The sequence below is a fragment of the Larus michahellis genome, chromosome 1 (assembly GCF_964199755.1).
Source record: "Larus michahellis chromosome 1, bLarMic1.1, whole genome shotgun sequence".
In the NCBI taxonomy this organism is placed as follows: Eukaryota; Metazoa; Chordata; class Aves; order Charadriiformes; family Laridae; genus Larus; species Larus michahellis.
The window spans coordinates 119880364-119903645 of NC_133896.1; the positions used below are offsets into that span (position 1 = coordinate 119880364).

General features: G+C 40.8%; 1 protein-coding gene across 4 annotated transcripts in view; it reads right to left on the reverse strand.

Annotated features, from left to right (window-relative positions):
• GRIK1 (glutamate ionotropic receptor kainate type subunit 1) overlaps window positions 1-23282 on the reverse strand; it is a 174473-nt gene that overhangs the window by 65019 nt on the left and 86172 nt on the right. For all 4 annotated transcript variants that reach the window (XR_012588997.1, XM_074600491.1, XM_074600499.1 and 1 more), the window contains exons 2-4: window positions 14511-14678; window positions 11947-12204; window positions 5140-5321 (exon numbers count right to left, since the gene is read on the reverse strand). Coding sequence is in view for 3 of the 4 variants with exons in the window: in XM_074600491.1 (XP_074456592.1) it covers window positions 5140-5321; window positions 11947-12204; window positions 14511-14678 (608 nt within the window). In the remaining variant the exon portion in view is untranslated. The remainder of the gene's footprint in view (window positions 1-5139; window positions 5322-11946; window positions 12205-14510; window positions 14679-23282) is intronic.

Here is a 23282-nt window from a genome sequence, read left to right on the forward strand (position 1 = left end):
CATTTATGGACACCTACAGTTAGATTTGGGAACGGAAGTGCACTGCCAAATTTCAGCGAGAATTACCCCTGCCACACCATTTATGTGCCCGTGTTCTTCACTGATGTCTTAACAGATGGCTTTTGCCACCTGATGCCATTCAGCAGGAATCAGGTGGCCAGAAGAGGATATCTCCCCGGAAAAAAACCTTTATAAAATGAATACGAGAGAGGAGAACCAGTGAGCTGAGTATATATCTGCTTCTCAGCTTGGGGCTTGGGGGATCTGGGAGGATTTGCCACTGGTATTTCTCCAGTGGCAGTGAGAACGGAGCTAATCCTGCCTTTTCTTAGCAGAGCCTGGGCTTCAGCCCACCTGTCAAATTACTAGAAGGAGCATACTCAAGAAGTGAGGTTTTGTATTCTCACATTTATTATCGTACCTGGAATGTATACTATGATGACACTTAGTTTTCGTACTTTTGTGGGAAATGAATTAATTATTTTGCTCTTTGTCTGTCACATACTGAAAGTGAACACAGAATTCTTTATAAACTGCTTTGTGAAAGTCCTAAACCTGATTAAATATACAGTACATTTCATAAAATGTATTTTAAATGTGTGGAGGAAGGAGTAGATAATTTAAGGCTAGTAGCAACATAATCTATGAGAGATGACTTTGCCTAGCAGTGAAATCGATGTCAACTACTTGTGTGTTAGAAGAATAAATTGAAGGTTAACCATAAGAACTAAACCTGTTGAACTAAGTTCCTCATACAAAAAGGCAATATCAGACTAAATATAGTACATCCAGAATGTATTGGAAGATTCATGCATAAAACAGATCGCAATTTGCAATAGCTAGATTTAACTGACTTGTGGCATTGCTAACCTAGTCTAGACAGAGCACCAAATCTCTGTCCGCAAAGTATTTCAGGCAAATGTTGTAAACACCAGGTTTTTCCCTAAGAAAGTGTTTCCAGCTTCCTTGCCTAAAGGACTCAGTCCTGCTGGTCTTTGACAAGTTTGGTGGATGCCTTATTTTCTCACACTCTTTCAGGGTGTGAGACATCAGGGATAGACATCAGGGATGTCTATTTTTAGGCTTGGAAAGGAAAGAGATGCTAGGCACCCTCGGAGCAGAGCAGGACAGGCACTGCTGAAGTCAAACAGGGAGGCTCCTACAGAGCTTAAGCAGATCCTGAGCAGGACTTTGGAGATCACAATTTTATCCTAAAAAGCCACAACTGCACTTAGCTCCTGCTTTTGGCATCTAATTCTCCACTAGATCTCTCTCCTTGTCAGATTTGTCCAGTCTTCACAAGTTTTAAAGCTCCATCAACCAAGATTTTCAAGTAGACTATGGAAGTATCAGACCAGATGCAATTTCTTCCATCAGCTCTGATGATGCGATATGTCTCGTTTGAAAACCCTGCTGGCATAACCTCCTGGCTCAAGTAATTTCAGAATAACCTGATCTCTGTGGAGCGGGTCACTTTGGGCAGCAGAGCTGACAGTTTGTGTGGTTACCTGGTACAGGCAAGAGGGCTGTAGCACTCCCTAAGCTGCCATGCACCAGTCGCATGAGGTTACCAACCCCCATGAGGCAATATGGAGAGAAAATTCAAAGTGACTATTGAAAAAGACAGCAATTAATAATCACAATTTCCTCTTGCCCCTTCCAGATCTGGGTGGTGAGAGGGCCAGGCCTCGTTAAGCTGGCTGGGCACTGTGAAAGCCTGTGATCTCTGCAGCATTTCAGAGAAAAGAGGAAATGTGTGAGTTTAGGGAATAGGTTATTCAGCTGTGTGCAGGCTTTGTAGTTTGTTTAAATTAGGTTATTGATTCGCCTGTTCTTGGTGTGCACGAGGAAGAAGCGTGGCTCAATGGTATTTTAGTTGAAGCTATAAATAAGTAAAAGATAGTCTCATTTAAGAGGAGAAGTCTGTCTTTTGTGCTGTTTTGTAAACAATCAGTTTAAGGAGGTAAATGAAGACGTCACCTCTCCTAGGCCCACAGCCCGGAAATGCTGCTGGGTCAGGTAGCTCCATGCCAAAACCAGCTCTGTGTGCTGACTCTTTGAGGACATAACTTCAGATGCGCTAATTCTTTTGGTCCCAGAAAGAGCTTTTAGACATCCCTTGCCCTTCCTTCCTGGTAAACAAGCTGTGCCATTGCTGGTAAATCTGAAGCATGGGTGCTAGCAGCCCCTGCTTGCAGTGCCGTTGCTGCTGCCACCAACCCCGGCAGCACGGGCACCGCTGGAAGAAGGGCCGCAGTTTTTCTGCCCTGTCTGTGCCCTTCTTCCACACTTACACCAGCTTGCAGGCAGGCTGGTGGCTGGCATGCCTCACTGCCCCGGAGCAGGGAAACGTGCCTGGAGCAGGTGAGAGATGGCCTCTTGCCTCCTTTCCACAGGCTTGGAGGAGGAGAGGGATGTTGCCCACCTTGGCTGGGGATTGTCCAAAGGAGATGGAGCAGATCCTGGTGCAGAGGGGACACCCTTGGCCTTGGAAGGGGGGAAATGCGGACCTTTGTGTAAAGCTTTTTTTGAGGGGGGAACCTGTGCAGGCTCAGAGGGTGAGGAGGACACAGGCATTGAGCATAAGCTTTTATGTGCCTGTGTGACCCTGCTGCAGTTTTAATCTCTAAAATACCCTCCACCATTCAACCCACTGCAAATCACTTCCTTTATTTGTCTTCTCCTGCATGACCTACTAAACACCTGCTACATTATTGTAAATACAGTAGGCAGACAAGAAATCGTTGCTTTGGGGACAAGTTTAGGTGACTGTTGGCTCTGATTCCTACTCCTATTAGAAATCTTACATACTTTAACAATGACAGGTATTTTTCTCATAGTACCTATTGGATCATTTACAAAGTCAAAAATATTCTCTACTAACATTGCAGAGTTTTCTTAAAATAATTTCTATAGTATTCTCTTTAATATATTGTTTTCATTTAGTGTAAAATCATATAGGGGTTTCTGTGTGCAGTGATGAGAATGTGAACCATGGTACCTCAGGTAGCTAAGCTACAGATGAGTCACACGTGAATTCAGAGCCCTCCACACCTTCCCATTTCACAGCTGCCTTTGACAGTGAGGAACTTCAACACCTGAGTTACTGCTGCGAGCATCTAGATTCAGCCACAGAACTATCTCATATAAAAGCCATTTTCCCTTTCTTTCTGGCTGATATTTATGTTGCTTCCTTTCCCGCAGCTCTGACCCACAGGTGTACCTCTCTTAATTTTCCTGTTTTCTTCCACACTGCCATTCACCATCCTTCTCTGAGTTCTTAAGGCATCGGAGAGCATTATCTGTATCTGCAGCCTGTCAGTTGTCTCCCTGATCCATTTCCCACACAAACCGTTCTGCCACTTTGCCCTGTCTTAGCGCATCTTTTAGCACTTCCTCTTCTTCTTTTGACACTAAGGTTATTTGCCTTTTTTTCCCCATACTCAGCCTGGTATTTTTGAAGCTTTGTGCCTCCTGCAGTGTGCCAGACATCTGCACTTTCTTCTTGCAGATCCTTGAAAATTTGTGTTGGCAGTTTAACTCTTCCCCCACAGTTCTCATTTTGGAGCAGCTTGTTCCTGCTGTCATGTTTTAATGCTTTTGGACAGCCCTACGGGAAGCAGAGTGAGGGAACAGCAGCTCTCCTGTCCACCCCCCTTATCAATGAATGCCGCTTGCTACAGTGTGCTCCCCATCCCATGGGAGAGCATCTGCATGATTGCGCACCCTCCCCTTGCTCTTCCCTCACATTCCCAACATCATGCCTGCCTCTGGCCTTGCTGTAGCTTAAATATACAACTTGCACCAAGAAAACCCTAAAACTGAGTACAGGCCAACTTTCCTGACAGCAATAAATCTAACTCCACCAGCTCGTGGGGACTTGTGTGCTGTTCTCAGCTGCGTTGCATCTGATTTGGGACACGATCCTGCATGTCTGTATTCACAGGACCAAGATTCTCCAGTCTGGAGAGGACGGTTTCAGGCTCCTCAGACTAATGCAACCAGTAAGTTTTCTGTCTTACTTTGATACAGAATGCTGTCCTGCATAACTTTAATATTTCAGCAAAATATTCTGGGTTGGAAGCATAGGTTTTAACCTTTATGGGACAGCCCATATCTGTACATTTAGATTAATGGAAGCTCTCTGTTGGTCTTCTGGGATCAGTGTTTCCCATTAGACCAACTGACAGTAAAAACAACCACCCCTCATATCTACAAAAGGAAAATGCCATTGACAATGTATTATATTGGTATTGCTTGGTATTATTGTCTATAGGTCAACGAATTGCTGGAGCCAGTGCTTTAGACTTTGATTGTCTAGAAATATATAGTAAGTGACAACAGTAAATTCTAATTTACACCACTCTTTGTGCACCCTTGGTAACGTCCCAGCCCATTAACATCAGGCTTTCTGGAGCTCGTCCTTGCCTTGTGCGGCTGTCCCAACTCTCACGCTTAGGTCAGGGCTATGTCAACCCTTGCACAATAGCCTCTCTTTCTGCTTTAAGGTACACATTTTTCTTCTGATACTTTCTCCATTCCATCTTCTTGCTCTACCAGAGTTTAAAACTTAACGAGGTAGTGCCAGCAGACCAAATCTCGCTTTGTTACAAGGAGGTGAATGCAGAGTTACACTCCTGTCTGCAGTGGATTAATGCCCTGTTGTTACTGTAGTCAGCATTGAACCTGACACGCAATCTCTGTGGAGGCGATAGCTCAACGTGAGCCGCTCCCCAGGCACTCCAAAACGGGCTCTTTCTTTTTTTGTAGGGGAAGACATAAAACCTGTATTGATTAAACCAGGACAAGCTAAAAAAAATGCAACAATCTTCCTAGCCAAGTAAAACCTGAAGCATTAAAAAGAAATGCATATTTCCTTCTGAGGAATATCTATGGGCTTCTCTTCAGACATCAATCCTGCTGCTGGTCCTTATGGCTCTGTGAAGCCCTGAAGTCTTGTGGAGCGCTCCGATGCTGCTGCATGTTCTATAACAACTTCTGTCCCTGGTATTAACAAGCCTATGTCCTAATTGGTAAATGCATTCAGTTTTAGTGTTTTCCAGAAAATGAAAACCAGAGAGGCTGACAACTTTCAGGATACAAAATGAATGTCGTGCTTTTTCACTTCCTTCCCCTTACCTGCTTAAGGATTTCTGCTGCCGTTTCATGTGAGCAATCAAATATCACATAGAACTCCTTGCCCTTCTTCATCTCCTTGAGTAAAGGCCTGGCGTCTTTATTCCCAGAGGGCAGTTGGCGGATTTTTATTTTAATGTTGTATCTAGAAGGGGCTTTGATGAGCTCTTGCAGGCGAATTAGACCTGAAAAACGATATGCAATTATACAACTAACCATTCTGTGCAATGAGTATTTATTGTCACTTAAACAGATTCTCTTATCAGTCCCAACATATTTCACATACCCAAAGGGTAGTTGTTAGCATCATAGTTGCCAGCCTCCTAACTACTATTATTATAGCTTTTCCTTTTCCTACTTGGCTTCAACATCTAAATATTCTGAAATGTATTTTTAATTGGTTGACTATAGGATATGTTTCTATTGATTCTATGTTGCTACAGCTTATTGCAAAAAGGATGTAATGCTTCTTCCCTGGCAGCTAATTATTATTTCAATACTAAACAACAAGAGCACAGAACTGAAGAAACCTCCTTACTAACTTTCCTACCTATTGTCAAGCATGAGCAGATGACGAGTCATAGAGGGAGAAAAACATTCAATAGCCAGAACCTCCGTCACGGTTCACTTAGAAGTCAGTGGTTGACCTGAGTGGCTCTTACCAATTATCATTCTTAATAACCATCCATACGGCTCTCATTGTCCTCATTTCAACATATATAGCTATACCCCAGAGGAGGAGTCTTAAATTTTTCTGAACGTCATTTTAGAGACAAAAAGTCTGAAGGCATAGTGACTTGCATAAGGTCACTCAGCAAGTATGAGATCTTATAAAGAACTGAAATGTTTTGAGATCCAGCTCTATGCCTGTGAACACAAGAACATGATTTCTAAGACGATGTCTTCGGCTAATACAAAACTACATGGCTTATTTGAAGTCAGTGGAGCTCAACCAGTTGAAGATTTGTCCAAGTATTTAAACACAATGCAATTCTACTAGCTAATTCAGCACTCCTATGTAATTTGTACTGCCTCCAAAACCTAAGTAAGATAGTTAAGAGTTCTTTGAGGTGTGTGATTACAGTCTCTTTCTCATTATCCATGAATGTAATTTACCCACAAAAAAATCATGATCTGCTGCTGAGTGAAAGTAAAAGGCTGCCTTAAAAATATGCATAAAGAGAGAGAGAACACAGGCAAGAAGCACTTCTTAGTCAAAAATCAAACAAATTATTAATATGAATAAAATCATTGCTCTCCTGCCGGGAGTGGGTATATATTTGTTTTGTGTGTGAATGTCCTTGGTTGAATGGTCCAATGATAGATATATATGAGGCAACACGAAGCATCACTACTTCTTCTGAGGTTAGTGAGTGATTGCTATGTTGAGAACTTTTGGCTTTCACTCAATTACTGGCAATATGTTTTGAAAAAAATAATCTTTCCCTCCGCCTTCAATGCTGGGTCTGTTCTTTGTGGGTTTTCAAGTATCAACAATCAATATAGAATATTAAGCATCATGAGTATTCAAATGTAAATTACTGCACGCGCTGTGAGATCGGAGCCTGGCTGGAAGCCAGCCTGTGTAAATATGAAACAATTTGAGCTCGTTATTATGAGAATGGGGCACACGCTTCCAACACTGACTAACAAGTAGGGGAGTTTATGTAATCTGGCTGTAAAGCTGTAGCTTGGTTGTACCATGCACTCAAGTGTTCAGCCCTTGACCGCAGTGCCTTGGCCACTAGAACAAGTGGCTACTCTAAGAGGGAAAACCTAGATTTGGGAGGAAGAGTCCAGCATGCAGGGAATCTTGCATCTTATCCACAGCTTTAGACTGAGTATTGTTGTTTCTCTTTCCAGCAACAAAAAGTACTTAAGTGCAAGTGAGGTGAAGAGCAGAAGAAAAGGATTTGCCCACTCACCTCCATCTTCTTTTGGGGGGAAGGAAAATGCCGTGTGCCTTAAAATATCTGCTTCTGCCACATGAGACTTGGACCTTGCCCTTCACATCACTTCCTACTGCCACATGAAGTGAAGGTAAATCCTGTGGTCTCTGATATTGATGGATTCAGTAAGCTTTGGGGCTGGATTTCCTGCCACAACTAGTATTAGTGTGATAGTGTGTGTTGGTAGAAATTGTTCACCTCCCCATTTCCCTTTTTTTTTTAATTAAAAAAAAATGTATAGTTAATTCAGACAAACTTAGAATTGAAGAAATGCTTTTACTGCTTTGGGAGAAAGTTCTCCTTTTTATTAGAAAACTGTGTTAGTGTTAGCAAAGTTAGATGTCTCTTGCAACCAAATTCAGTAAGAATTCAACTTCTGCCCTGTGCAAACTAATTGAACTGATATGACAAAAAGATTTGGTTCCCCTGAGCCTTAAGGAAATGCTGGTAGAGCAGGCCAACAAGTAGTGAAAGTCAGGGATTCTAACAGAAGCTGAAGAATTTATTGTAGTTGCCCTTCTCTGCACCTGGTAGGTTAAAGTTATTGAATTCAGGGAAGATAGATCAAAAGCAGAGTCAAACCTGAACTGAAGGTAGTGTTATTCCTTTTGTTTGAGTTGTTGATAACTGAGACAAAGTCATGTGTCTGTTACAGATCAATATGCCAAATAACAAAGTGAGAAAGTGGGATATTGGAAGGGATCTATTAGAGACCACTAAATTAAACCAGAGAACAGTATGTCTACCCAGTTCTAGCATGTGGGAAGATAAACCATAATTTATGGTACCTAAGTTTGGGAAATGCATGCTCAATGCATCATGCAGTCTATTGCAAGGCTTCGTTAGATCATCTTTAAACCTCAGAAGACAATTTTTTGCTTTACACAAAGGCATTGCACTTGATATAAACTAACTCTTTTTTAACACTTTGATAAAAAATAAAGAAGAATTAATAATCAGAATGAAGGCTGATTATGGGCTGGGGACTCTGAACATAACATGGATTATGCTTAATATGGAAAAAAGGAGCACAGTTTCAACCTGAAAAATACATACATTTGCTTAGGAGTCTTACTTTTCCCTAGCATTGGAAAGCTATAGGCATTAATGAACATGATAAGAATTTCAGAAAGAGAAAATTGTGAGATGTTTAAATAAGTATTTACTCTATAACCAGAAGCCATTAATTTACTATCGAGAAAGATGACTTTGGCTGAAAGTCCATCTTTCAATGGCACAGTAAGGACAGCAATCAGAAATAAAAATCAGCTGTAGTGTGCTTTACTATTAATATTTATACTGAAGTCTAAGAGACAAGACAGTAAAAATCTGATCAGCTCAACTCAAGAAACATGAAGGAATTTTGAAAGTGTATTTTAGGAACAAAATACAAGCTTTATAACTGCTGTAGGTCCCTTTGGAGGAGACATAATGTTGTTTAACATGGTGCATTTGGTACCATTTAACACGATATTTGATAAGAAGCAGGATGAAAAAGTACTTCCTATTCCAACTGTAATTTTTAGCACCATTGATTGCAGGTTTTCAAGACCTGCTTATATAAAATTTGCTTATCGTTGACAGCCTTATAGAGTCCACTTAGTAGATTACTAACACTTAACAACTAATGTGATAAATAATGGAATCTTGAATGAATTGCAGTAGACTGGAAAACAGTGCTAATGTTTCATCAATATCAGAAAGGGTATGTGAGATAACATAGAATGGCTTACTCCAGTGTAAGCACTGGACAAGTTAGGAGTAAAGCTGATATGGTGGTAAAATGCTGAAGAATGAAAACTTGGGACTATAATTAAAAGAGACGTTAAGCTGTCAAGGGAAGATAGCTCTGTATCACACCAAGTGCCTTCAGTTGGTGTTACAAGTTCTGTTGACACAGGTACCTTTCTAGATGTGAAGCACTTGCCCTCAGGAGGTGTCCATCTTCATGTATCACACAACCTGCTCATGAAAAATGTGGAACTAGAAAAGAATCATTTGCCAGATCTCAAAAAGCAGATGTCAATGGGAAAGCCTTGTTAAACAGTGGAGGTCTGTGAAGGTTGTTGCTAAGCCATTCACACATTTGTAGTGCTCTTGTCTCTGTATGCACTTCAAAATCATTGACTGGAAAAAAGTTATGGCTGAAAAACATTTGGATGACAAAAAATGTCAGCATGGTAAATAGCATTTGAGATAAGGAGGGTAGGCACAAGCGATTTGGATCATTTGGAAACATGAGCTCACTCAGATGAGCTGGTTTTTTTAACATTGCTCAGTCCAGACTCATAACCGCACTTTCATTGATGGATGTGTCCCTGCAGCTGTGAAAACTGTAACTACTGGAGGTGGGCAACTACAGCTTGGCAAACTGGCACAGTATGTGGCCTCTGTGTTGGATCTGGCCATGATGGCATGTGGGCTTGCAGCAGTGCTGTAGTGTGAAGGATGAAAGCAGGATTTTCCATGCTTAACCCTTCAAAATAGACTAAAACCTGGAGCAAGGCTAATGTCAACCTGAATAGTCTGAGAATGGAAGTTCATTGGTACAGCTATGAGTTCATTGTTTGTTTAGGAATAAAGCTGCTCTTCACATACAATTAGTCTCTAAGAAAAAGATAGGTCAATATGTTTTTTCTTCTTGTAGTGTAACAATGTCAAACATGAGAGATGAGGAATAAAAAGAGCTCAAGCTAAATGGCATCACTCTAACTCAAAATCCAAAGACTATTTATATTGATCAAAGTTGACCTGTTTACTTTCCTGACTCCAAGTTAATAAGATGATTGATGATTAATTTACTTTGTAAATACCTCTGCAAATGAAGTCTCGTTAATATCAGTCATTTTTGTAGCTGAACACGTACACAACACTTAGTGCTTTGGAATGCTAATTTGATAATGGAGTAGGCTGAAAAAGACCTCTATTTGTTTATCTGTGAGTGTATTTTGGCATATTGTGCTAGGAGCCCAGCAGAAATCCTGCTGAGCTAGACCATCATAATGGAAATGCAAGCAGACTGCTGCAGTAAGCCCAGGCTGACTTGTTTTTTCTCTTCTACCTCCAGCCCTCTGGTGTACTCTCTGAGTCCAAGGTGAGCAGAATATAGGCACTGAGGCCCGCCGCTTGGATCCAGGAGGAAATATGCTTCTTTTGTGGTGTCAACAGTACAGTAAGAAATACAATATTTTTAGCCTTAAAATTGAGATTTGGGTTTTTTTTAAAAAGCAGAATTCTGTCTTTCAGACATGTTTTTACAGCATGATTTTAATAGGCATGCTTTTTTTTGCATACCCTTTTTAAAGGCTTATGCAGATGCCTGAGCTCATGACTCATCCAGGTTTGTTTCGTGCCATTATCAAAGAATCAATTTAAATGTTACTTGCACATCTGTAGAGCTCTATAAGGTGTTATGCTTCTGTGGGCAATGGGAAGAGAAAGGGGAATGCAAGTCTGAGAGTGGGGCTGACAGCGAAGTGCTTAATTTGCACCAATGACCGCTAATGCACAACAGGATTTTTCAGAAATGTGTAGGGTTCAGCTGCACCTTTACTGTAAAAAGATAGTGTTGAAGGATGGTGGAGAGAGCTCACAGTGGAATAACTACCAGTGGAAGTCTTATTTAGTTGGCTCTGTTTACTTCACCTCTACAGAGATGATGTCTCCAAGAAAATCTTTGTTGCTACTTAGAATGTGTCCTTACCTGTAATCAGTTGTCAGGCCTTGCTTAGAGCTTCCTATGGTTTGACAGGAGAGCTATAGACCTCTCTGAGCTTTTAATGGCTTGTTTACATGCAAACCTTTTCTTGTGAAGCCAGATTATGGACCCTTAATCCATGACTGAGCCTACACTGTAGGAGAGATTATGTTCTCTGTGGTCCTGCTTGGAATAAATTTCGGTGTGCAATCCTGCTGGACAGGACTCCTTCTGACAGCAGTTAGGTAGGCAGTTCTCTCAATGACCAGAGCAGCTAAAACATTTCTCAGAAAAAAATACAGTACAGTATATGGCATCAGCTACAGTATAGGTATCAGCTACACAAGCCTATATATGTAAAGCCATGCAACAGTGGCTTAGACTTCCTTATAACATCGACGCTCTTACACAGTCTCTGTGTATTAAAAAAAAAAGTTTTAGTCTCTGATAAGCTTTTAAATCACTTGTTCCCAGGAGTAAGCCTGTTATTCTCTTTTTAATCTTTTTTTTTTCGCCCCCGCTGTGAACAAAAAGGGACATGTTACCGATATTGATTGTCCGTTGTATGTCGCTGGACAGCTATGACTACTGTGTGCCCCAGGGGGAGGTTCTTGTCACAAAGAATGAACAATCTTCTCTGAGATAAGAGTCCCAGGCTGGAAACATTTACATGAATTGCAACTTTCAGATTCAGTCTTTAGTACCCAGCTGACAAGTGGGTTGACCGTTTCTGAGACAGTTTCAAGGAACAAGGTAGTCTCTACATTAAAAATGCTGCACTTTGAACTTTTGGTTTTTAGGTGCACCCTTTTTAAGGTCAACACCTCATTGAGAGGGGGAATCCCTAATCAGCCCCACACTAGAACATTTATCAGTTTGAAGCTGTGTTATTTGTTCTACAAATAGGAAGCAAAACATGACTGAGTATTCAGAATCCAGAAGCTACCTCCTGGTGACTTAGGGTCTGATGAAATGAACAGCTTTCCAAAAGCCATAGCAGCAGCAGGATAGCTGAGCCATAAGAGACCTTTTTCTTCTATATTTTGGGGAAAACCGCTTTAAGTAGGCCAAACTGAACTATCACAGGCACTCTCTCTCGCAGAATTTATTCATGTGTGTACAGGAATAGAAGTACATGATCTGCAGCGCACCAGCACTACTTACCTGTGCTGTCTTCATACACTACTGTTACAATTTTCCAGTTGTAGTATAGTACAAGATCCAAAACTGCTCTGCTGATGGCTGCATAGTCTGGATAGAGGTTGATATAAAATGCGTCTTTGTTATCCACTGTAGGGTGCTTCCATCGGGTCTGAATATGTGGGACTTCAAGTGCATTGCAAATGGACTGCACCGCGCTGACAGAGGAGCTGTGGGAAGGTCCGAACAGAGCAGCTACGCCAAGAGCGAGCTGGTCACATGCTGAGGGGGAGAGGAAGGGAGAGGAAGAAGCTGTCAGTTGGCAAAAGCACGTAACTTGTGTGGTGTTCACCGAGATCACTTACTCTCCATCCATCCCCATCATTTCAAAGTCAGAATGGGTCACCATGTTTCTCCCAAACCCACTGAGAGATTTGCAAACAGTTCCTGAAAATGTCTTTACTGATTAGCGTCAAATCCTAGAACCTGCTTGCTACAAGCAAAAACCAAAACAACTTCAGATTATTACCTTCAGATCACATTGCTTCCTAAACTGCCTTTCTCAGTATGGCATTATCCTGGAGAAATCAGGAGCTTTCTGGCTATGGGCTTGCCAAAGGGATGTTGTATGAATTAAGTTTCATGGCAGTGTATCAGGAAATACGTTCATGGAATCACAACACACACTATACGGATTCCCTCTGTGACTGCCAAGCTTCTACGAATGTGAGTTGCTTTAATTTCAGGCTACTGAAGGAATATAAACAGTAAAGGACACTATGATTCATGGCGCTCCATAATCTGTGTTTACAAAACAGGCAGTAAAGGCTAAAGCCCTCAGTAATGACACAGGGAAATAAAGAACCAACACACACTGACATTTTAATACCTTTCCAAATCAGTCAAATGCTAGTATCAGCAAAGGTTTCCTTCTCCTTGTGCCTGTATCTCAGCCAAAAGAACCCCTCCTGTAGGTGTCTTTTCATTTTTCTTTCCCTCCCATGTCCTTTCAGGCTAACAGAAGATGAAGTAATATTAAATTACTTTTGTCCATTAGTAAAATTTGCTGCAAATGTTTCTAATAAGGTCTTTATCAACTGGGAGAAAGGTTTGCACTGAGTTACAGTGCTGTACTTTTTGTAAGGTAGTTCTTTGTGGAAAATTTAGAAATTATGGTGATTGGATGAGATACTAAGTACACAAACATCCACAACGAGTTGAGATTTTTAAAACTAATATTTAGCGCTCTGATTGTAATAGAATATGACAGAAAATCAATTATTTTCTGTTTTCAGTCTACAAATGAATGTTTTACAGACAGCATAAAAGGCACAGGCTATCAAGGTTTAATTCAGAAGGCTTCTTAAAGGATCGCAGGTTTTAACGTGCAAATTGCATAAATAATATCAATAATTCATGATGAGAAGAAATTACTACTGTCTGAATGGATTCCTTGCACGTAGATTTACAAAAATATTTATAATGAACTCCTTCCTACAGCATATAGTTCCAGCATGTATCTGACACTTCAAAAAGACTGCAATAAAGAGAATTTAAAGCCATTTTCAATGTTCTTTGAAAATGTTCTCCTTTTTCCCAGTCTTTAGGAAAAACCTAGAGAACCACGAGGAGAATTTAGTAACTTAGGTGTTTGAAAGGTGACAGCTCACCAGCATTCTAGCATAATTCAGGATGTGAAACATGTTTATTTACCAGCCTTCATTTGCCTCATAGCAGACACGCCTCTTGCCACATAGCAAGCGTATCTTGTACCATTTACAGTGATAGATGTTATAGTAAACTGCAAAGCACATCTGCAAAGTCTTAGTGGCTTATGAGTCTTTCTCCAGACTTGTTTGCATGAGACTGTGTGTACACCATGTAATTCCAGGAACCAGATTGCTGTACATAAAATTTTAGCAAACTTCAATGTTGCCTCCTAGAGGTGAAGAAACAGACTGTCCTTAAGGAGAGTTGTGACTTTTTTCCCCTTTCTGTTTTGGTCTGCAAGTAAATTAGATGCAAATAAATTGGACCATAATTTTCCCTCTGAGAAAAATAAAAGAGTAGGCAAAAACCTCCAGAACTGTCTACTCCAATTCTCATAGTTGTTTATAACAGAGAAATTTACTTCTGTCTCTAACCCTATGAAGCATTAATATTTCAGGACAGGGACACTACTGGTCTCTGTTCTTTAAAGCACAATAGATACAATTTGTTATGAATAATGGATATCTGTGTGTCTGTGCTAATTATGGGTTGTGACATCCCACTGCGCTCCCTGTTAGTCCGTGATCATATTCTTCAGGATTCCAGGTGGCAAATCTATTTTTTGGAAAGAAAAATGGGTTGGACTTGCCACCTTCCATCTGGGGCTCCTAGCACGCAGACAGTATGTAGGTGTTTCATCAGAAACTACATGACAAGTCCAAGCCCGGCTTCATTCTTAGTTCAAATAACTTTGCAAGATGAATTTTATGTTGCCATTCATATACACACATGTTACAATCAGAGCAAAAAAGGAGACCAGGCTGGGGAAAGGTAGCATAGAACGTGTATGTTACTGACACAGTAATTGAGATAATTACCTCTTCTTGAGGCTTCAAAACTATCAAAAAGGTTAATTCTCTGGATGTCATAGGTTAATGTGGTATTAGGCATCAGTGTTCTGTTTCTATTAATGTTGGTGACTGCAAACTTGAAAGCCAATTCTTCAATATTAACAGGTTCATTTTCCACAGTTTCGAATATCCCTCCTGTTGAAACAGAGATAAATGAGAAGTATTATTCACCTCTTCATCACTGTATGTAAAAAGAGAAAAATAAATTATGAGCGATAAAAATCTGAGTGTTCATAAAGGAAAACAGTTAAAATTGCTGTTAAAAGCACTACAGCAAAAGCATATTGGATCATTAGTTTTTATCTACAATGTCACTGTAGGTTAACTCAATATTATGAATGTTGCATAGACAAACATCTGTGAAACATGATGCATGTTTATTATTCAGGCTTTTCAAAATAAAATTTCTAAATGCTTGTGAAAACTTCTATTGAATTCCCAACTAATGAAAGTAGTGATATTCACAGGTCTTGTTCCCTCTGCTCCTATCTAATCTATGTTTAGAGATGAAACCTGAATGTGGTGGAGATGTTTTCTGAACTGTTTCTGCAAATCTTGGCGATAACAGGATCCACGTTCAGAAGTGACTTAGGACTTTGAGTAGAAATGGACTGAAAGTTTCCACCTGAGGTCGGTGTCTTAGTAGGGCTTTGTCTTTTTATAAAACTTAGGCAACATTGTTGGCCATTTCTCAGTTTGCTCAGAGAGAAGTGAGTATTTTTCCTTTTTTAAAGCTCATTGCTGAATGAACTGAACTTGTTGATACAGAACATAACTGAGCCACACGCTGCTCCCACAGAAGATTTCACCTCCATGCCAAAGTGTTGAGTGATCTCTCCAGTGGTGTAGCATCTACTGGTACCATTATGGCACAGGTTTAAAAGTCTTCTTCCAAGTAAAGTGCTAGATCTAGCACAATTGTTCTCAACTTCCTATCGGTCATCTAGACTCTTCTTCCAACATCTGTTTTGAACTATTTGAACAAAGATGTGTCCCAACCCATTCTGTCCAATCCCAGCTGGGCAACTGCTCTTTGAGTGCTGCCCATTTTGTCAGGATATATTTTCTGGCTTTCAAACTGAAATTGTATACACTTCTTGCTCCTTTAAAAAAAATAAAATTATGTGAATCTGAGCTTTTCTTTAACCTGGAAGCAAGTTTTCCAGAAGAGGACCTGTAAATAACCAATGTGAATTTTGGAAGCATTCTGAATGTTTTGGCATATACTCTGAGATGGGGAAGGTGGCTATGTTTCAAGTCAACAGGCTGTCCCACTTACACTGGGATGTCTACACCCTCTAGCCTCTAGAGACTTTATTATGCCAACAACACATTCAGGCTGTCTAGGAGCACTGGGATTTGATGAATGCATAACAAACACAGCTAATTTGAAAAAAAATAGCTCCTTTAAACAGCAATCTCCAGCTTCAGTACTTGATTTTGCAAGTATAATTTACTCATTTAGTGCAAGTCACTAGAGAATACTTTGGATTTCTCAGTTACATATTTTCCCATTTCCCCATGTGAAATTTGAGCCCTAGATATAGCTTTATATTTTCTGAGCATCAGAATGTATTCAGCTAATGCTCTGCAATCTCTTGCAATTTTGATGTCACCAGTGTAGGAATAGTGCAGTCATTAGCTGACAATCAGGAAATGGGAACACAGTGGAATTAAAACCTGTTTCGAATTTTAACTCAGCAATGAAAACACTGGAGGCTATCAATCCCAAGTTGGCAATGTAACCTCTGTCTACTCTTGAATACACAGCATTATGTTATCTCTCAAACCCATTTATAACAGTACCTTAGCATGACTTCAGCAATTTTGCTTACTTAAGCAATTTTCTTTTTCACCATATGTATTTCTCATTTACTATATGCGTGTATCAGAACCTTAAAGACTTTCCTATTTTTTTTTCCCCCTCCATCATAAAACATGATTTTAGGAGACTGTGACACACAGAAATAGCTGGAAAAACAGTTTAAGTGCTGGTTTGGGAACAAAATGTAAAACCTCACGTGGAATGCTGACAGTCAGCAGGATTTTCCAGATTTACAAACTATAGGATTACCAGAAGGAAAAATATCTAATGCCTGTTCTTTCAGGTCTTATAATTCATCATCTCAATGATGATACCAACAAGTTTATTACTTTCTGATTAAATAGAATTTGCTTTCCCTCCTTTCACCTGAGGAAGACAAGTATTTTCAGTTAGCTATAATGCCAGCTTGGGCTTGGGCCAGCAAGATACAACTGTTATGTTTTGCTTACTAGGATTAGCAGGACACTGTTTTGTAAGGCAAGGTGGAAGTCACTGAGTACAATGGGTAGCCTGGGATAACTTACTAATAAGACAGAGTGACCACCATCTCTCCACACTTCCAATAGAATGGATCTCTTCCCACTTGATTTTGGCAAAAATTCTTCTCCGTCTTGGAAACTATTATTGTGCTGTCCTTGTATATTTTTTTTTTTTTTTTTTTTAATTAAAACAACTTCTTTCAACCACCCTTGAGGTAAACTTCATACCTTACATTCACATGCACTTTCTCATTTTAGGAACAGAACTTTTCCCAGACTTCTAATAACTTGCCTATTAAATGGAGATTAATTTTAATTGATGTATATCGATGAACTATTTATACTTCACTAGCAGAATTTTGCAGAATTTTTGCTTGGTCCCTTTTAAAAACGAGTAGAAGCTCACTGGGCAGAGGGAAGGAGTGGAAGGAAAGGCAGAGCCACGGAAAGAAGGAAAGCGTTGCTTGGATATGTTTCCTAAGCAAAGTAATCAAACCTGCATATGCACTATCACATATACATCAAATATATTCGGACAGGTCTCTCTGAAAGTCAGCTGTATAATCAGTATGTTGGTACCCCTTCAACATATTCTCTAGGTTCCTTTTGTACGTTAACATAGCAGTAAAACACTTACGGACAACTTTGGTTACACATTTTAATTTGCTGGTGAGATACTCTGGACAGATCTGGTGTAAGAACAGGACAGATAGTCAAGAGGTTCATAACTTTACACAGGAAATTTAGTTCAGCTGAACTGGAGATGCTGCATAGGGTGCCATTTAGAGCATCTGAAAGCTAGCGCTCCCTCTCCCCGCTAGGATGGGGAAGTTTTCAGATCACAAAAGTCACTCTTCCAAGTCAGTAAATGTTTACTTGACTGAATGCTCTCCTGATTAAACCCAGAAGTAAGCACAAAGAGCGGGGCCCTGCTGCCCGTGACCAAAGTCCACAAGACAGTTTATAGAGGAAATTGTTGCTTACTGTGAGTGAAATTTGGAATAGTTGCATTGTGAAAAGCTTGAACTGCTACCTGTTTGTGCTTCATTTTTCTGTTGGGATCTATGTGTGTAAAAAAGAGTTTAATCAGTCTATAAATTTGCATCACAAACAAGACGGAAGATAAAATCTGGCTGTTCTGTGCTGTTGTGTTTTCCTCCTTGTATCCTTAATGAAATCTAGCAATTTAGTAAACAGTTTCTCTTTTCCTGTGTTCTGCTGATGACTTACAGCCAAGCTTAGAATTTATTGTAAGGTCCAGGTTAAAAGAGAAATAGCAGAATAAGTGACAAGTTTGATAAAGAACCCGTTTGTCAGATGATTCATTTAAATAAAGTAATTACTGTACAACATTTTAAAAACAAATTAACCACAGGATTCTACAAGGGAAGGGAAAAAAAAATCAATGTTAACTCAAGATATAAATCATGCTCCAGAAATGAGGCTATTATTGCTAAGCACGAAAACAAGCACTGGCTTTCAAGGTAGGCTGCTGGTAGCACATACACGAGACAAAGCTTAAATTTTTGAGTCCTTCCTTGCACTTCCCTCTTCTCCTCCCCAGTTACTCAGCCAGATAGTGAATCTGCTGCAGCAGCTTCGGCTGACCAAAGGTTGCTTGGTTCTGACCAGTGGCTGACCTGACCTTTCTTCTGCCCAGGCGCTGTGTCTGCCCCCGTGATGAGCGGGGTCTGGCCACCTGAGTTCATGATGTTGCTGCCGACCCAAAACCAGGTGCGTGCCAGGGCCATAGGGGTTCCTTAGCTTCACACAGGTGTCACCACCTCCCCGAGGCTCTCTCACCAGATAGAGCTGAGGAGCAATGCCAGGGGTAGGTTGCCCGATCCTATCGCACGCAGGGATTCGCTCTCCACCAGCCACGTGTGAGCACGTCAGTGGGAGAACCCAGCGTTCCCATTCACTTAACCGATAATCCTGCTTCAGCGCGCCTGCGTGAGGAAACCTTTCACTTTCAGCATTTACTTTATGCAGTGATGTCCGCGAGGATGACGAAAAAAGCTGTATTTGCCCCTGCTTTGAATTTAGTTGTGGAAAGTAAGAGGCAAATGACTACTTGGCTAATGATGCTCTGACAGAAATGAGGGCTGAGCCACACCAGTGACTGCTCTGTGGAGGCGAGCGAGGGATGCGAGTCAAACTGACAACTATGACAAAGCATCAGTCCCATTCATCCTCTGAAGATAAAAAAATTCCACAGCAAGTAAAATGTCAAAAATATAAAAGCATACCTCTGTAGGCACACCTGAAAAAGCAGCTCCAGCCCTTCTGAGCAAGCAAATGTTTCCATTTAAAGGGGTCATCACGGACTGAGAGAGTTTTAGAAAAGGTCACAACTGAATCAATTTCCATACCTCTCAATGGGTCTCAACGTTTCACTTCAAGACAAGGGAGAGCTCAAAAGCTTGTTATTGGAAAAATTCTCTGTCCCTGTTTTAAAACTAGTCATAAACAGCAATAGCTAAAAATCGTTGACCTTTTTGATGGCAGTTATCGACCTGTCTCCCTGGGCTTTTGTGGTCAGGTTTCCTCAATGCAAAATACCTCAGTAACATATTTCAGTCCCAATACGGTGGATGTAGTATATTTTTTTAGCCGCGTATACACTGAATTGCCTGAGTACCCTTAAAGAAATTTCTGTAATTTCAGTCAGTAGTGTCACTTTGGTGCTTTCAAAGTAAAATGCTAACTTTTCAAAATATTTTCAAAAGCTATATCCCACTTGCAGAGACATTTTCCTTACTCACTCCATAGCAAATATAAGAACAACATCTTACTGAACTGGGGTTTTTTTTGTTATTTGCTACTTCCTATTAAAATACTACCGAAAGCCAGATGAAATGGAGGTAGGCTTACAGAGAAAGTACTGGTAGCCTGCAAAAAAGAGGTGTGAAAATGCCAGGCTTTTTGAGGGTGGCCTATATTTCCTTCTGACACCTAAAGGGGACCAAAAGGGAAAACACACGTGCTGCTCTTAAGCCAGCCTGAGACCCAGTGGTCACCATAGGAATGCCAAAAAAAAAGCAGTTATTTTTCAGATGTAGATCTCGCTCTGGGACATTCTCGCATTCGTTATTTTTGTGGAAAAATTTCATATATCCCAATTAAATTTGTTAAAAGTCTCTCCAGCTCACTGGTGTCTGTGTGAGTCAGCTCTAAGGCAGGTTCATGTCCATGCTTACGCACTGGACCAGCAGTCAACCTCCATCTCACACCAGGAGTCACTGTGTATTAGCTATTGAACTGTCCTCCAGACATATTTTAATAATATTCTTTATCACTAACATCATTCTATCTACTTTTGACCAGTGGAAAATGCTGGCAGTGTAGGGAAGTCATTTACTTGTACTGTTAAAATAGAGAAAAGTATTCAAGCCGCCAGATACAATGAGATTTAAAAGGTATATATTGCTCAGATTTGTATTTGCTGCCAGATTTTCTTCCCCTGGCATACCATCTCTTTCCTATAGCCAGCAGTCCCAGCAACTTAAAGACAGCTATTCATATAGGTATATGACTCCGGGAGTAACCATATTGATATCAACACCAAGTATGTTGATATTCTGACAGAAATTAAAGAGAGGCGTAAAAGAAACCTGAAAGCCATATGTTGTTTATGTTCTTATTCTGATTCTACACTTCAGAAGAATGCTGTTTGAAAACAAACATGCTGACCATGCAGTAAACAACATTTGAAATATTAAAACATACAGACTAAGAAGAATGGTACAGGCAAAATATAGTTAAGATTAACAAATAAGATCTTCCTCATAAAGACATAGGTATTTTTCCTTTTTCTAGGGAAAAGGGGGACTTTCTATGGTTTACATGTCTTTCCAGTTAAGGATGAAATTTTACTCCTACAAAGTTGATGTCCAGGTTTCCTTTTCTTGCTCAAAGAATATCCTAATTTCATAGTCTTGTCTGCCTGGGGAGGTGTCTGTTGCACAGGATGACACGCTGAATTAGCATTGTGGAAGCACAGGGCTCGCTGGATGTCATTGCTCCACACCTGAAGCTTTGAGCCACTGGTGGCTTTCAAAGGCAATTCAGTACCATGATGCGCAGGTGATTCACTAGCAGGATTTCCAGAAACATCCGAATATCTATCTCCTGGAGGGATTTATGCTTTGAGAAGCCTCCCCTCCTTTCCACAGCATCATCCGAATGCCAGGAGGTCCACAAGACCTCATTAAAACCCACCTGTCAGTCACTGAAGAGAAATGAGAGTTAAAATCCTAATGACTGTGCAGCTATGTGCCACTGGCTTCCCGAAAGAGAAGCTGCTGCTGATGCCAAGTTAGTGTAGGAGAGTCATAAAGCCAAATTAGCACGCAGTTTGCCCTTGCTCTCTGTCACTACAGATACAGTCTCACACCGCTCTGTCGCCTGTAAGGCTGTGGACTCACACGCACTTACGAAGCTCAGTGGGGCTGGCAGAGTGGTGGGGGTAGAGCTGCTGGCTCCAAAAGGAACAGGGCAGAGCGCAACAGCGCTCATGAAATATTTTTTTTCTCCAGATAATGTCCACTTACAGAGTTAAAGAGCGTGCCACTTGGAATGAAAGCACTTGCTACTGGAAACCCCTTCCAAGCATTTTTTTCCACCCTTGCCTCTTAGCAGGGGACATACGCTCCTGTGCCACGAGGCGTCCGGCTGAGAGCCGGTGCAAGTGCACTCATTACAGAGCTAAGTCTGGGCATTCATCTCACCAGAAAAGAATAATCAAATGAGTTATTACTTAGAGGCTTACCTTTAGCAGAGAGTTTAACAGTATCTTCCTTTTTAAAGTTAGCTCACTGACTGTCCAGAAATTGGCTATTAACTCTAATTTATACATGACCTATAAACTAGTCTGTTATGTGTGTGTATGTATTAAAAAAAAGTTTCTCAGGAAGAATCATTAACGATCACAATCCTATAGCAAACAGTAATTGCATTTTACATTTACAAATCCAGACTGAAGTGGTTTTACTCTCCCAGGTTTTCATGGAATTAGATGCATGGGTTTGCGTTTGGCTCACAAAATGCAAACTGGACGCATTAACATTCTTTGCATGGGTGAATTTCACCTTGCAACAGGGACCTCTGAGTTAGGCAGCTATTATCATCCTCATTTTACAGAGAGTGAAACTGAGAGCTTGAGCGACTTTCCTGCCATCACTCCCTCTTCAATCTGTTCAGAAGCTGTTTTGGAAACTTTCCATACATTGTGCTCTGTTTCAGCCTATTCCCGCCATTTTTCAAGCCCCTCTCCTTACCTTGGCATTCACCATCTTTGCATTCACCCAGCCTGGTTCCTGTCCAGCCATCCTTCGATTTTATTCCTCATTGCTACACCCTGCCAAGTGTCACTGACATTTCATTGCCTATGCCAGATCTTGGGTTTGGATCATTTTCCCTCTGTAACTCATCATCTGTCTGTGGGCTCCTCCTTTTAGGATGCATTTAAAACAAAACTTGAAGCCTGTGCCCTCGCTCTTTCTATAGTCTACCTGCCATCCAAATCTAAAATAAATGATGAGACGGTGAGCATAGAAAGGCAAATACCTTGCTCTGGTGCTCACCTGAATTTCCTGCCTCCTTTATCCCCATCTCTGCATTTATTTGCTCTGCTGTCTCTACAGATTGCAAACTTCTCCAGACTGCAAAAAATTTGCAGCCAAACAGAATAATTTGGAGCAGGGCTGGCTTTGGGAGGCTGAGCTAATGGCTACGTTTTCCTTTCCATGACTGCATGGTAGGACTGGGAAGCTGAAACCTGGGGCAAGTTCATGACCTGAAACCCGACAAAGAAAGAAGGACGGGGGAGCAACTCAAGCATCAAATTCAGCAAATGTGAGGATTGTTTTTTTAAGAAGATTAGATTTGTTTTCAGAAAGGTCACTGAATATTTGATGAATTGAGTATCTCCTAGGTTCAAAACTGCACATCTGAAACCCACCTCTGGGCACAGGGTTTAGGACGTGATTGTATCCCAATCATTTCTGTGAAGGTTTTTCTCTCAGCTTTAACAAGCGTTGAGGTAGAGTTTGTCAGGCTTTGCAGTCTGCTTCAGAATTTGCTTGATTTAGACTGAACTCTCACAGGGACTCAGCCTTTCTGTTATTTTCATGCAACATGGTTAGTGCTTAATTACACAGCGACGAAACTGGCAGAAATGACATTTTAGTTTCAGCCCTCGTGCAGACAGGTGCGAGTTCTGCGGCTGCCAAAGAGCTGCAACCCCTTATACCAGGTCTGAATACATAACTCACAGCAAACAAGGCCTAGTCAAAGACTGAGATGAAGAGTACAAAAAAGAGGGAAAGGATCTTAAATAGAAAACGTTAAAGCACTTCTCTATCCAAAACCTTCTTTATGTGAGCCGGGGCTGGGGTTTTCTAATTACCTGCACACTAGCAAGGTACTGCATTC